Source organism: Urocitellus parryii, unplaced genomic scaffold, assembly GCF_045843805.1.
Source record: "Urocitellus parryii isolate mUroPar1 unplaced genomic scaffold, mUroPar1.hap1 Scaffold_35, whole genome shotgun sequence".
NCBI lineage: Eukaryota > Metazoa > Chordata > Mammalia > Rodentia > Sciuridae > Urocitellus > Urocitellus parryii.
Genome location: NW_027553167.1, coordinates 4,008,819 through 4,024,984, shown reverse-complemented (window position 1 = coordinate 4,024,984; position 16,166 = coordinate 4,008,819). Strand labels below are relative to the sequence as shown.

Below are 16,166 nucleotides of genomic sequence, written 5' to 3'. Positions count from 1 at the left end.
GGACTGAACCTCTGAAACCATAAGCCCCAAATGAACTTTTCCTCCTCTAAGTTGTTCTTGTCAGGTATTTGATCATAGTGATAAAAAGCTGCCTAACACATCTCTTATTCTATATAAACATATATATCTCATAACAGGGTTCTATTATAATCTATTTCACCCTTTCTATATGCATGCCTATAATCCCAGAGGTTTGGGAGGCTAAGGCAAGAGGATCACGAGTTCAAAGCCAGCCTCAGCAAAAAAGCAGGGCGCAAGAAACTCAGTGAGACCCTGTCTGTAATAAAATATCAAACAGGGGTGGGGATGTGGCTCAGTGGTCAAGTGCCCCCCAGTTCAATCCCCAGTACAAAAAAAAAAAAAAAAACCTATCCATGACACTGGCCTGATATCAGAAATTAATTACTTTGAAAATTTAGTTGTGCCTCCATGTTTCAATCTTAGCCTCCAATATCCCTTACTACAAACCATCACTAATTAAGAAAAATGTCTGTGATGATATATATTTGTTTGGTATCTGACCCATCCAATATAGTAGCTACTTTTCACATGTGGCCATTAAGCACTTAAAAGGTGGCTACTGGTTGAGAAACTGAATTTTAAATTTTACTTCCTTTTAAACAGTATAAATTAAAAGAACTACAAATGGCCATCATATTGGACATTATGGTACCTTAGTAGATCCCTGCCCTGTGAAACAATGGTATTTACTAATAAGAGTATAAACCAAAAAACAAATGATAAAAATAACAAACTCTCTTTCACAAAGAGTTTAGTTGTGGATGGACACAATATCTTATTTTTATGTGGTGCTGAAGATCAAACTTGGTGCCCCATACATAATAGGCCAACACTTTTCCACTAAGCAATGGCAATGATGCTTTATAGGCACTTACTTTGGAGGTGATCACCATCCACTTTTGTTTTAATCATTCTTATTTCACACTGCTACAAGAATTTAGGAAGAAAAATAAATAATGGCAGCAAATTCAACTCTGGTGCTCTGTAACTCTCCATGTGCATCCACCAGACTGTCAATCACTGTGTAGTTTATTTCAGAGACCATTCACTGAATGCCTACTATGGACCTGGCATTATACTGAATACTGGAAATGAAAGATTTCTAGCAGCTTAAAGGCTTTGGAATAGAGAAAAAAACTGATTCAGATCATTTCAAAATCAGATGACAAAACTACAATGAGAAAGGGTATGATGGGGTCATAGGACTCTAAGGTCCATCTAGAGGTTTAGGAAAACTTTCAGGAAATGACAACTGAGCTGAATCTTGAAGAATGTGTCAGATAAGGGCATCCCAGTCAGACAAATACTATGAGTAAATGGACACGCAGCAGCAATTTCTAGGGCAAAAATTCATAGATAGCAGGCATCCGAAACCTTGCTAAGGAGCTTGGACTCTGTGTTATAAGCAATAGCTACTGAGGATTTTTTTAAAATGAGGAAATGATATAGTCAATGTTACTCTTCTGATCAATCACTCTGGCAGTAATGTGGAAGACAACAGTTTAGAGATCAATTAGGAGGCTGGTACAATGAATTCAGTAGGCAAGAAGGGTTCAGGGCACCAGTTATGAGGAGATAGATTATCTACTTTAGAAGGAGTAAACTAACAAGTGAGGAAAAGGAGGGAATCAAAGATGGCTTCCAGGTTTCTGGTTTTGATGGAACCATTAACCTATGGGTTAATAATTAATCAAATCTATAAGGTCCCTTTTACCATGCAAGGAAACATCACAAGCTCCAAATGTTAGTACATAGACATCTTTAGGGAGAGGGGTCATTATGCTACCTATTACACCTCTCAGTTCCATGAAGTTGAGAAGTTCTCTCAGAGGTCTTAGAAAACAGGAAGAAGGTTAAAAAAAAAAAAACAGGACTTAAAAAAAATCCCAGAATTAACAGGCAGCTACTCAAATTCAGAGATGAGAAACAAATGAGATATGTCAAAATTATTTTGCCTCCTATCTTTTAGGCAAAGGGTAAAGATTAAAAACAGAGAATCTCCACTATTTCTGTTTAATGAAAAAACATTCATTTGGAGGTGATTTTTAAATTTTAAAAAAAAGTTATCCTGAAGAACTGAAATAATACATATTCAATTTGGTTAAAAAGAAACAGGCCCAGAAGCACCACCAGAAACATATTTGTTCAATTTGAGGAGGGTCTTTTCTAACAGTTACTGTTGTTAAAAATGGAATGACCCTCCTCTGTCATCTTAAGGGCATTCTTGGCTCCTGTAAGATGATTTTTTTTCCTCTACAAAGAGGGAGTTAGTAAGGCCCCCCTCATCAGAAGGTCAGGCCTGTGAATTCTAAAAGAGAATAAACTTTTTGTTTCATTTGTTGTGTGGCCCTCTTCTTCAATTTATCCCTAGCATTTTGTGAATCAAGAATTCACAATACTAGTTCATTAGGATGACCTGGGAATCAGTCTTGATTTCTCCTTTCCATCAATGCTCAGATTCAATCCATCAACAAGTTTGTATCAAAATACTTGTTAAATGCGTTCATTTCTCTCCTTCCCAGCCTCCAGGGTCCAAGTAACTAGTACCTCTGCCCTGGAATGACTGATCTCCAGGGTTTCTATAATTTCCTACCACCCCACTCTAGCTCACCCTTCTACAGCTATATATACAAGCATGCACACACAGAATAACATGTCTGTTATTCTCTTCACAGACAAGAGAATTCCTGTTGAAATGCAAAGTCAATTATGGGACCATCCATCATTATATGGCCTTTTACCTTTATCTCCAACTTCACTGCATACCAATCTTATCACTTGATAACTATGCTACTATCACACAGGCCACCTTCTTCGTGTCAGTCCTTCCCACTTACTGGATGCTTAAGCTGAAATGTCCTTTCCTCGACTCTGTATGTGCCTCACATCTTAGCCCAGGGATCATCTCTTAAGACAGGCCTTCACTGAGCATCCTACAACAAACTCCCTTTTACATCAGTTTCTTTTATTTATAGCCAATTTCTCCCCACCCACTCCCACCCTATTAAAACATAAGCAACATTATAGCATAGGGAATTTGTGCAGTTTGTTCACCCCCTCTCAGTGCCTTAAACATAACATGTGTCCAATTTGCTAAATAAAGAGACAAATTAATGACTGATTCCATTTGCAGAATAATCCTGCAACTTCAGATACATCAATGGCAAAGTACAAGCACATTCAAAAATCACAAATAACTGATTTTTGGAATAAGCATTTTAAGGACTATTCACACCACACGGTGGCTCACGAACTTTACAATGAACAAGTCCTACTCTCCTATAACACACTTACATGAGGGCAGAGCCTGTGCCAATGTTCATCACTAAATATTCAAGGGAAAACTTGCTACTCCATCAAGACATATGGTTACTTTATCTTTGATTACCTGGTTGGTTGTACTGATCTTCATAAGCATCCAACCAATAAAACTGGAACACTTGTTCTTCATCTGTCCCTTTTACCAATGGGAGTTGACTGGAATCCACTTGAATTTCTTGTGCTGAGAAACTATCATCTTCCTGATCAATGCCCCAACAAGAGTCATCTGGGAGAAAACTTCCCCTGCAGAAATCAAATTTTCCAAAACTTTTCAAAATCTAACAGAGTAGGGCTGGTGCTACTGCTCAGTGGCAGAGCACTTGCCTAACGTGTGAGGCACTGGGTTCAATCCTTAACACTGCATAAAGACCTAAACAAATAAAGGCATGCTGTCCATCTATAACTATGAAAACTTTTTTTTTTTTTAAATCTTGGCTGGGACTGTAGCTCAGTGGTAGAGCACTTGCCTAGCACATGTGAGGCACTGGGTTCAATCCTCAGCACCACATAAAAATAAATAAATAAAATAAAGGTATTGTGTCCATCTACAATGAAAAAAATTTTTTTTTAAATCTAACAGAGGGGCTGGGGATGTGGCTTAAGCGGTAGCATGCTTGCCTGGCATGCGTGCGGCCTGGGTTCAATCCTCAGCACCACATACAAAGATTTTATGTCCACCAAAAACTAAAAAATAAATATTAAAAAAATTCAAAAAAAATCTAACAGATTGATTAGAGTGCTATCTGCCAGGAAAAAAAATACCAGAAAATGCTCTTACAAGCAAGACGTGGTCTCTTTCCTAGGATCCGCCTTATGTTTCATCCTCTCTGCTGGCTCACACTCTTGGTCCCAAGTCTTGGCAGTCACAGGCTTCATATCCACCTCCTCAGCTTCCATGGGCTCATCAAAGTCACCATCTTCAAACTCCATTTCCCCTGACTCATACTCATCTTCCGGACACTCTGGCTGCACCAGCTCTCCTATAGACATCAGCATATATTCCTGTCACATGCTAGTACCTGGGGCACAATGGTTTACCCAACACTGAAACATCAGCACATCCCTTTTCCTACACTTGTATTTCTCTTTAGTCTCCAAATTGGATGTTTTTAACTTTTAGTGCTACAAATCCAAATCTTTCACACTTAGACTTGCCATCACAATACCTCCACTTCTTATACTGCTATAAAAACAACTGCTCAACACCCTTGCACTTCTGCCTGACATCAGACTTACCAGCAAATTCAGCTCGTTTAAGAGGAACAGGAGTTAATGAAAGCTCCTTCCTGGTGACAGGGGAAGCAGTTTTTCCTGAAGGAATTGCCTGTAAACATTTTTAAATGTTTAGTCACTTAGACTTGCATACTAAAAATATGTAACTGCCCTACCCTGACCAAAGATAACGACAGTTCCCATTTATAAAAAGATTTTATGTATTATTAATGTAATAGCTTCAATTATTTTACTGTTACCTAGATTTACAGAAAAAAATACTTGTTTCCAGGAGGAAAATTATTGCATTTAGCACAGTTGTAATAGCTATAATAAACACATATTAGTTACTACAAAATTTACTATGAAAAAAGCAGGCACATGCTATTTTTGAAATACACAAAACTATATATTGAATGGCAGTCCTAATTTAAAAAAAAATCAAAAATAAATTGAAAGGCATTTCCTTCACATAGAAAAGCAAACATACATAAATTTAAAACAATATCATAAATCAAGACAGGGTATCTCTATACACTTTACCTTGGGGGTGTACACAGCAAAAGGATTCAGAGAAGCTCCAGTAGATCTTTTCTTCTTAGGTATTATTATAGGTGGAAGAGTTATTTGAGGTTTCTAAAAGGAAGGGTAAGACAGATATTCACTGCCATGCTTGGTTTACCACGTAACAGACAAAGTGCATTTCGCTCACTGAAACCCAATAAGCATTTTTCCTTCCCTGCCCACCCCCCCCGCAGGATCTATGTTCATACACTGTGGTTACTATAGCAAAAATACTACAGAAATCACTAGAAAACCTGAATAGATACCGGATCCACCCCTCACCAATTCTTTTCTTTTTGAAATTTAACGCAGTCTTTCACTTATCCTTCCAGAATATTACATTTAAAAACAATCAAGATACATATGACTGCATAGTGTTGATGCTAGATTATTTTGATGTATGGCCATTTAGAAAGAAATACACTTCTAAATAAGCACTTAGAATTTATGAGAAATTGCCAAATTTCAAATTCACAGTGTAGGTGAGCCTATTTGAGTTCTATCAGGAATAGGACACTAACTCTTTCTTCACTCCCACTCAGAATTAAAGACTGACAGGCTTCAATCTATTTAGGGAACATATGCTATAGCAACTGAACACAAGCAGTGAGCATTCACAGAACTGATTCCTGGGTGTATTCTTACTACTTCCAACATACATCCACACAGCCCCATCTACATAATCGCATAGCTGTAACAGCTAGAAACTACTCACCTAAAATGGTGAGAAGAAACTAACTGGAAGATTTTATTTTTCTTTTTATTTTTGTGGGATATTTCTTTTGGTGGTACTGTCCTTGCATTTTTTAAATTCTAGCAAAAGTCTATTCCATACAACTTCTGAATTATTTCTAGAACCTATGTTCCCTGCACATTTTATAACTCCCAAAGAATCACTTACCTCAGTGTTCAGATCTTGTAGAATGTCACCTAGCAGTTCATCCTTAGACAAATCTACAGCTTTCTAGAGATTATAAAGGAAGGCAAAATGAGACCTGCACATTAAATTTTCACCCAGACCACACACATGACTATGAAAGGAAGAACCTAACCAATCAGTCCTTACATCTTCATTTCAAATGAAGTGGTCAAATCTATTCAGATTTTAACTACCACCTGTGTATACGTAAATTCTAAATTTATAGCTCCCATCCTCTATTTTAATTCTCATTACATGATATTCCTTCTAGTCACTGAAATTAAACACACTTTCAATTCAGTTTTCCTGTTCAATCTTTCTTTTCTGTGTCCCAAATTCTAATCATTGAGGTGCTTAAATCATTTGAAAACTAAAGTCAACTTAGTGAGTGAAGCTGGGAAAATGTTATTTAAATATGTATTAAGTTTCTAATACCTGTATAATCATATTCTAAATTCATTTCACAAAGGAAAAGACAAAATATACAGAAACCATGAAACTCACATCTGTGGTTTTCTTTCCAGCACTGGCAATGAACATTGACTTGATATTGTTTGGTTTTGTCACTGCAAGTTTCTTTACATTCTTCTTGTCTCTGTTGCGTGCTTTAGCATCGTTTCCTATTGGAACATATATTATTTAGAAACACAAAAGGTCCCAGTTCAAATTGGAAAACAAAAAGCCTAGTAGTCACTTGTTCTCCATATATGGGAATTTGGGAAGAAAATATTAAAACTTCAAAATACAAATATATAAGATTTTACATGAGGTACATAAAGAAGAAACTTTAAAATAAGCTAAATTCAAAAACTCGGGCTAAATGTTATTACAAAAACTGATAAAACACAAGTTAAATATCAGGATGAGTTAAGTGTGACTATTTAATTGCTAATGTTAGTGTTAATAAAAAGTCTTTTTTTTTTAAGTGAGACAGGAGGGCTGGGGTTGTAGCTCAATGGTAGAGCACTTGCCTGGCACGTGTGAGGCACTGGGTTCAATCCTCAGCATCACATAAAAATAAATAAAAGTATTGTGTAAAAAAAAGTGATATAGGAAAGATAAAGCCAAGCTGGAATCAAGATATTATCCTAGTAACCTTCATGAGATCATATCTTTGATTTTATATGTAATTTGACAGAACAACTTAACTGCAAAGAAATGGAATTACCAGTTATGATACTGTAGCATCCTGATTTCCATTTTTATGAGAACAGCAACTAGACACATGCAACTATGTCACATTAACACTAAACAGCACAGAGGCATTTGCTCATTAAAAGAAAACTTTTGCCATTTAATCTCTTCTGACCATGTGTAAATCAACTTTCCTAATACTGTCGATTTTAATCTCACTTTCTGATTCATCCCCAAATAGTCTCAATCTCAAAAAAACTAAATGAATAATTAAAATAGTGTGGTAGTGGCATATACACAGAGAGACCAGATGAGTAAAAAATACAATCTAGAAAAAAGACCCCATCACATATGGAAATTTAGCATATAATAAAGGTGACAACTTACATCATTTGGGGAAAAATAGATTTATAAATAAATACTGTTGGCTAGCCATTTGTAAGATCCATATAAACATCAAAAGGAAATTTTAAAAATAAAACTATGCAAGTACTTTAGAAAAGCAAATTCCTTTGTAACCTGGGTATAGTAAAAATCTAACACTAATTCAAAATCCACTTTCAAGGAAAAAACAGATTGATAAATTCAATTAAACCAGAAAAGGAATTTAAAGAAAAACCTGGAGAAAATATTTACAATATGTATCACAGATAAAGTATCCATTACCCTGACAAACATTTCCCTGATATAAAGACCTAAAACAACCAATTGAAACTCAAAAGGAATGTGAGCAATAAATACAAAGTTTTATGAGAAGATCCACAACTTTCTGTATAAAAGAAATGCAAATGAACACCACACTGAGATGCCATTTCTCGCATATCAGACTCGCAAAAATTCAGCTTAACAACATACTATCAGCAGGGCTTTGGGGAAATACACACCCAGACACTGTTCATAGGAGGGTACAAAAGAAAAACTCCTAGAAGAACTTGAGAACTTGGCAATATCTTGTCAACGCCTAAAAAAAATTTTGTGAGCATTTACTCTCTGAGCCAACAATTCCACTTCTAGGAATTTTCCAAGGAAAACATAATATGCACAAGAGATACTGGATGTGTGGCACTATTTGTAATAATAAATTATTGAAAATAAATGTCTACCCGAAATAATTATTTTAATAAATGATAGCATATCAATATAATGGAGTACTATGCAGCCATAAAGACATAAATAAGAAAAATCTGTTAAGTACTAATATGAAGTGATTTTCAGAATATCTTAAATGAAAAAAGCAAACTACAAAACTATCTATAGATGATATCTTTTGTCTAAGAAAGAAAATAGAAATACGTACACACAATTCCATTCCTAGGTATATATCCAAAAGAATTGAAATCAGGTATTCAAACAAAAGCTTCAACATACATGTTCATAGCAGCATTAAAAAAGGTAGATAACTCAGTGCCCATCAACTGATTAATGGGTAAACAAAATGGGCAACACATATCCAGATAATATTATTCAGCCACAAAAAAGAATAAAGCACTAATACATGCTATAGCATGGAAGGAACTTTAAAACATTATGCTAAGTGAAAGATGCCAGACAAAAATGTTACATATTGTATGATCCCAGTTATATAAAACATCCACAACAGGCAAAACCATAGAAACAGAAAGCAGATTAATGGTTGCCAGGTGCTGAGGGAAGGAAGACTAGAGAGTGACTGTTTAATGAGTATGGGGTTTCCATCTGGGGCAATGAATATATTCTGAAATTAGATAATGGTGATGGCTGCAAACACTGCAAATGTACTAAATGTCATGGTAAATTCTGTGATATGTATTCTACCATAATAAAAACAGGCATTTTTCACATGGCAAGGCTATGAAAAGGTTTACAGGACATTTGTAAAATATGTGAGACCAGAGAATTGCATTAAGGAACTTGTATCTTTATTGAGACCAACTGGAGCAGTTTGAAGACAGAATATACTTAATGGTTAAAATGTTTAGTATGCAAGGGGGCTGGGGATATGGGGATATAGGTCAGTTGGTAGAGTGCTTGCCTTGCATGCACAAGGCCCTGGGTTCAATCCCCAGCAACCGCCCCCACACACACAGTTTAGTATGCAGAAATCCACAATTAGTGTTTGTTTTATTGTACTTTTCCAGTTATTTTTCTTCATTTGGACTTGACCAATATTTTTCTCTATTTGAAAACAGCATGCCAGGGACTGGATTCACACCATAAGGAGCTGACTTTATACTCAAAACTACAATTTCTTGTAAATTTTTAAAATGGATTTCAGAATTCTGTTTGCCTTCATAATATCTTGTGACCTTACGTGGGCTCTTAGTGAGGTTCACTGAAACAATGGGGATTTGTGGGTGAATGACAGTGGCAAAGCATGAAATAAAAATTTCTAAGACTAGCTGTCTTCCAGAATATCAACTCATTCTCTTTACTAATGTATTGCCAAAACAGATAACAATATGAAAAGAAACAGTGGTGGCTCATTTATTCAACAAATACTGCATACTTCTTTCATGTCTGCTGCTGTGATCAGCCCTGGAGTGAGTGGGACATGGGTCCTTTCTTTGAGAAGCTCCTTAACCAGTCCAACATCCTAATTTGCAGCTGACCAAAACTAAAATCTACATAGGTGTTCGGGACTATGTAAAGTTGATATAATTAACAATATAGCCATAACACAGGTATCCTTGATTCTGGGACATAATACAGTAAATGGGTTCATTCTATCTTCCAGGACGCATATAAACTACAAATACACAATTCGAAACAATTCTACAAAAGGGTCCCAGTGTATAGAGTTTCTACACTACAGTTTGGCAGAAATTAGTCCATTCATACTCTAATGGATGGATGAATGAATAAATAACATCCCCTCTGAGGGAAAACCAAACATATGTTTTTTTTTTTTTAATAACTGTGAATAAAGGAAAGATAAACAAGAAATTAATTAAAATGGTTATTTATAGAGATGGGTAGAAATAAGTCAGAAGGCATAGGAATAAGAGCAAGACTTTTCTGCATATATCTCTTGATATCATTTTGATTTTGACATTATATAGTTATTTTATAATATTGTAAAAAGTTAAAGACTTTTAAAAATTTGAATACAAAAACAAATGAACCTATAAACTCTCACAATAAATCTTTAGAGGGATATACGCCAAGAACAAGTAAAATTGCAAAGAAATCATAAACTTTACTTAGAAAGGTTGTTAATAGAGGGCTGGGGTTGTGGCTCAGAGGTAGAGTGCTTGCCTAGCATGCATAAGGCACTGGGTTCGATCCTCAAAATAAAATATATTGTGTCCACCTATAACTAAAAAAAAGTACCTTAAAATAAACAGAAAGGTTGTTGGTTTAGTAATTCTAAATCAACTGTGTATATTTCAGAAAACAAGGATTTTCATTGAAAGTGTAAAAATATGAATTGGAAGATGAATTCAGTAGTATTGGACTGGGATAAAATTTATCAGTATGAATTCAAAACATACATAATTTCCTAGTTCTGTTCACCAAAAGGGCCTAGAAGCTAGAAACCACCATACCCCAAGAGCAATAAACACATCCTTCTCCCAGATCTGAATAATATTCCCCATGAAAGGAACCAGATAGTGGCTAGAAACAGTTGATTCCAAGTCTGGTATAGGAGGAATACAAGGTAAACTTTGAACATCTTCTCAGCCCTGATAGCTAGGAAATGCTCAGACTGATTGGATCACATCAAAAGGATGCAGGCACCAACTAAAAGGGGTTTCACTCCTACCAGCTAAATCTGGGATAATTTGAACACCGAAAGGAGAAATGGTAGCACTGAATTATAACAGTAAATTTTCTAGAAACCCATGAGTTTGAATTGATAATTTTAAAAAGGAAAGAAGCTGAGTGCAGTGGCATGCACCTGTAGACCCAGCCACTAAGGAGGCTTAAGCACGAAGATCACCTGACCCTAGAAGTTCAAGGCCAGCCTGGGCAACGTAGCAAGACTCTATCTCAAAAATAATAGAAAAAATTTAAAAGGAGAGAATCATCAACAGATGCTGAAAGCACTGGGTGAAAATTCATGGGAAAATGGGATATACACATGGTCTCAAATTATCACCACTTATTTGCATTAATCATAAAGGGGGAAAGGTAGCTTTAGAAGGAATCTGACATATCATCTTAACCAGGAGATCAAATTTATTATCAACACTAAGGGAATGGTATGCTCTTTACAGAGGGCATGAATTCAGGGCCTTGTGTATGTGAAGCAAGCCCAGGGTCAATTTCCAATACTGCAAAAAAAAAAAAAAAAGCTGCAAAACACCTTACTCAGCAAACTGGACACATATTACTATAGACAATGATAAATGATAATGTTACTGTGGTTAAGCAGATGAGAGCCTTTATTCTTAGAAAGGGACTTCTGAAGTTCAAAAATTTCACCAACAACTAGTCTGTGTCAGTGGTTGGAAAGGGGAGAGGAAACAAATGTTGCAAAACATTAATGTGCAAATGAGAGTCCACTCCCTCTGTAAGAGCATGATAGCAGAGACATAAGGCTTTGTGGCCAAATAGGATTCTGTAACATGATTATGTATTCTTTATATTTATCGTTTTTTCAAAAACCACACTTTGGGAGCTGGGGATATAGTTCAGTTAGTAGAGTGTTTGCCTCCCATGCACAAGGCCCTGGGTTCAATCTCCAGCACCAAACACACACACGCACTTTGGAAACATAAAAACCTTTCCTTAGCTCAATGGCTGTATAAAAACCGATATGATTTGATGATATGGGGGGGGGGCTGTTAATGGAGAATGTTCTAAAATAACCTATGGTGATAGTTGCACAATTCTGTGATGAATTTTATACTTTAAATGAGTGAATTACACAGCATGTGAGTTATATCTCAATGAAGTGTTTTTTTTTTTCCCAAAAAATTAAGCCATAGTTTGCTGACCCCTTATCTATCACTTGGTGGTAGAAGACCAATTAACAAACTAAACAAACAAACAAAAAAAAAAAAACAAGGAGTATTTCCCATTCTCATTTTACAGAACTAAATCTGGCTTGTTTACCTGAAAAAAATGCCAAGATTGTACAGTTAAGAAAATTTAACACATTCATTCATATCATTTTAAATTTCAATTAAACAAAGCAAGCTGATTACACTAGTTCTAAACTTTATTATTGTACTGTACAATTACTGAAGAGCTAAAATTCTGAGTTCATCATTTCAGTAGGAATTAAAACACATCACTTACTATGGCAGTCCTCAATATCAACAACTCTAAATTGACCATAGGACTAAAAATTTCATACTTTCTGGTACTGTTTTTGTTTCTTACATTTAATTTTCTACACAACTGTGATTCTCTCACTGTCAGAACATATACTCTATCTAAAAATAATTGTGTAGGTTCTTCTCCCTCAAAAGGAGACTGTTTCAGAATACCAAGTCATCTTAAAAGTTTAGACAATTCTTCAAATCTCAAAATGACATTCTCTTGTAGGTACCTTTCTCACTGGTATCAAGAGCATTATCTTCAAGATCATCATCAAAAATCTCTCGGCCGTCTTCCACATAACCAATACCATCTGCAGGAACAAAATTTAATATTGGGATCAAGTTTTCACAAGTCACCAACAATATTTTAGCCTTGGCAAAAAGAATACTTTTGTACCCACTCAGATGTTCTCCTAGTCTGTTCCATTTATAAGTGCATCAGAATCCTATTCAAACAGGTCTCAGACAAGGCAGGTCATCCACACAGCAGATGTGGCATCAAAACCAAATATATACTATACCTAGCTAGGTGAAACAGGGAAATGATCTGGTCCCACAGGATCAAAAACTTAGCCACAAAAGCTTGCTTCACAGGTATTTTACTCTACCAGAAGAATTTTTTAAAAGCCTAGAAAGGCACCCTAGTCTGCATGGGAAAATTAGAATATAGCTGAGCTCTATTACAGAAATAGAAACATAATCACAGACACAGTCTATATCTCCTTCCTGTGGTCAGCAATCACATAAGCAGGAAACTTTATACAAGGGACAGAAGAACAGTAGAAAAGAACCAGCTTTTACAGTACTTTCCATTGCTCATATTACCTCTCATACCTAAAACTTCATGTGCTCCTTGCAGCAATCAGGGAGATAGTTTTCTTATCTCCATTTATAGAATAAAAACTTGTGGCTCAATGCATTAAGTAACTTGGCCACAGTCACACAGTTGCAAAGGAGAAAAGAGAACCTCAATCTCTGTCCCTTAATTCAGATGCTGTGTTTTGGCCCCACAGAAACAATTCACTCCAATTCACCCTCCTCCCAATTCACCCTTTCCCACTTTGGTATTGGGGGTTGAATGCAGGGTCTCATGCATCTTCACAATTCCCACAGAGTCGTTTCCTGGATGATTTTTACTATATCTTGAGGTATGTGACTTGATTCTCCAAAATGTTGCCAAATCAACTTCTTATTGTTCTGCTTCCTCATCCTCAAATAACTAAAAATGATCCAAACCAAAGGTATGATTCTAACAATGCCTTCCATCCACCCAGGCAAAGTAGAAACTCCACATGAAAACCTACAAAAAGCAACAAACACAGTGCCTGGCAGGTAATTTCCTCCTACATACCATCATCCACAATCCAGTCATCATCCTTCCGTGCCTGAACCAGCTTCGAATACTGATCTTCATCAACTTCTTCATAAACACTTGTGAAGTCCTCGATCTGCCATTATACAAGTTTGAGAAAAAGCTTCAAATGGAGTGAAAGTGTTAAACAGTTCTTATGAAAAAAAAAATTGTCAAATTGAAACTGGAATGGCAGCCTGATGGAGAAGCTGCAACCAAATCATGAGTTCTGACATTCAATATCACTACAGGGTTTTCCTTAAATAGACATCAATTAACTTAGTATTCCTTTTAGGTGGGTGTTAACATAAGATATTAAATGATTCCATTAGCATAATATACTTGTCACACCATCAATTACTCATCTACTTCGTAAAAAACAAACTGAATTGTAGCCAATTCTTCATTAGCTGCTTTGGGGATTATTCACTTGTAATTTCTAGACTGGTTGCTCCTATACTTAGCAAACTTGTAAGGCATACCACCTCTTTCTCCACTACTGATGGATGTTCTACAAATAGACAACAATTTTAATGCCTGTTTGACTAAATAAAATGCAAAAGGAAAATCTCCCTCATCCAGCCCCCTACAAAAATTTGGCAAAACAAGCATATTCTTCTATAAGCCAACAAGAAAAGGCTTTTGAGTGTTCGCTCTTTGCTTCACCACTGATCCTCCACCACTCTCAGGTTTTGAAACTGCACAGGGATTTATATGCTGAGCTGTTTGAAAGGCAAGTCCAGAGAAAGTAGCCACACTAGCTGCCTGTCAAAGGGTCATAGTACCATGAGCTACTGGTACAACTAAAGCAGAATGCCTCTGCACAAAATAACAGAAGTGCACCATTGCTGCCACTGCCCATGGTAATGGGCCACATACACCCCAAATGAGAATCTGGTGAGCTGGTTAGGAAGATTTCATAGATATCTCATGAAAAATATCCACCTTCTCTCAAGAGTTCTGCATTTTTCAAATAGGATATCAGGGGAGATGACTAACTCTACCTGAAGAGCTAAGACTCTAGGAAAAACCTGGGACACAGAGATTTGAGAGCTTGATGAACAGAGCTGACTGATTTCTGCCACACCTATAAAGCATATAATGATTACAGGTCTAGGCTTTGTTTCACCTCTTTTTTAACTTACTCTCTAGGGATCACTGGCAGGTACTGATTTGGCCTTTTACCATTTGATAAAAAACGACCTACTCTACCAAACTTATTAACAAGCCAAATGTAAACTAGTCCAATTAATATTATCATATTAACCAATTTTCTTTTTCGGGAGGGGAGGCTGGCATAATTATTATTGTTGGTTGAAGGCATACTGTTGTTTTTTATTTAAATAATTGATTTATATGCTATTTTGGGGGGGTACCGGGGATTGAACTCAGGGGCACTTGACCACTGAGCCATATCCCCAACCCTTTTTTATATTTTATTTAGAGACAGGGTCTCACTGGATTGATTTGCACCTTGCCATTGTTGAGGCTGGCTTTGAACTCATGATCCTACTGCCTCAGCCTCCCAAGCCACTGGGATTATAGGCATGTGCCATCAAGTCCAACTGATTTATATACTATTTTTGAGGGGATGGTACTGGGGATTGAACCCAGGGGCACTTTACCACTGAGCTACATCCCCAAACCCTTTTACTTTTTATATTGAGATAGAGTCTTGCTAAGTTTCTGAGGTTGGCCTTGAATTTGTGATCCTCCTACCTCAGCCTCCTGAGCCATTGAGACCATAGGCAGGTGCCACTGTGCCCAGTTGATTTATATAATATTAAGAAGATCCTAGAAAACTTTCTCTTTTTGATACTGAGGATTGAATTCACGGGTGCTATACCATTGAGCTAAATCCCCAGTCCTTTTTGTTTTTCTTTGTAGTTGTAGATGGACAGCATGACTTTATTTTATTTTTTTATGCAGTGCTAAGGATCAAATCTAGTGCCTCACACATGCTAGGCAAGTGCTCTGCCACTGAGCCCCAGCCCCAGCCTTTTTATTTTTTGAGATAGTGTCTCACTAAGTTGCTTAGGCTGGCCTCAACCTTGTGATCCTCCTGCCTCAACCTCCCAAATTGCTGGGATTATAAGCATGCACCACTGCACCTGGCTAAGAAAACTATTTTTAAAAATCATTTTGGGGGCTGGGGTGTGGCTCAGAGGTATAGCACTCTCCTGGCATGTGTGGAGCACTGGGTTTGATCCTCAGCACCACATAAAAATAAAATAAAGATATTGTGTCCACCTACAACTAAAAAATAAATATTTAAAAAAATCATTTTGAATAAAAAGTTCTTTTGACTCTTTATTTTTTCAATATTTTTTAGTTGCAGTGGACACAATACCTTTGTTTTATTTATTATTTATTTATTTTATATGTGGTGCTAAGGGTC

The 16,166-nt window shown here is 36.4% G+C and overlaps 1 protein-coding gene across 1 annotated transcript in view; it reads right to left on the bottom strand.

Moving 5' to 3' along the window:
• Positions 1–16,166, bottom strand: part of LOC144251997 (DNA polymerase alpha catalytic subunit-like) — a 99,670-nt gene that overhangs the window by 32,155 nt on the left and 51,349 nt on the right. Inside the window, 8 exon segments of the mRNA XM_077794593.1 lie at positions 3,410–3,585; positions 4,121–4,322; positions 4,579–4,666; positions 5,098–5,190; positions 6,020–6,082; positions 6,542–6,657; positions 12,648–12,728; positions 13,769–13,865. Of these exon segments, the coding sequence (XP_077650719.1) occupies positions 3,410–3,585; positions 4,121–4,322; positions 4,579–4,666; positions 5,098–5,190; positions 6,020–6,082; positions 6,542–6,657; positions 12,648–12,728; positions 13,769–13,865 (916 nt within the window).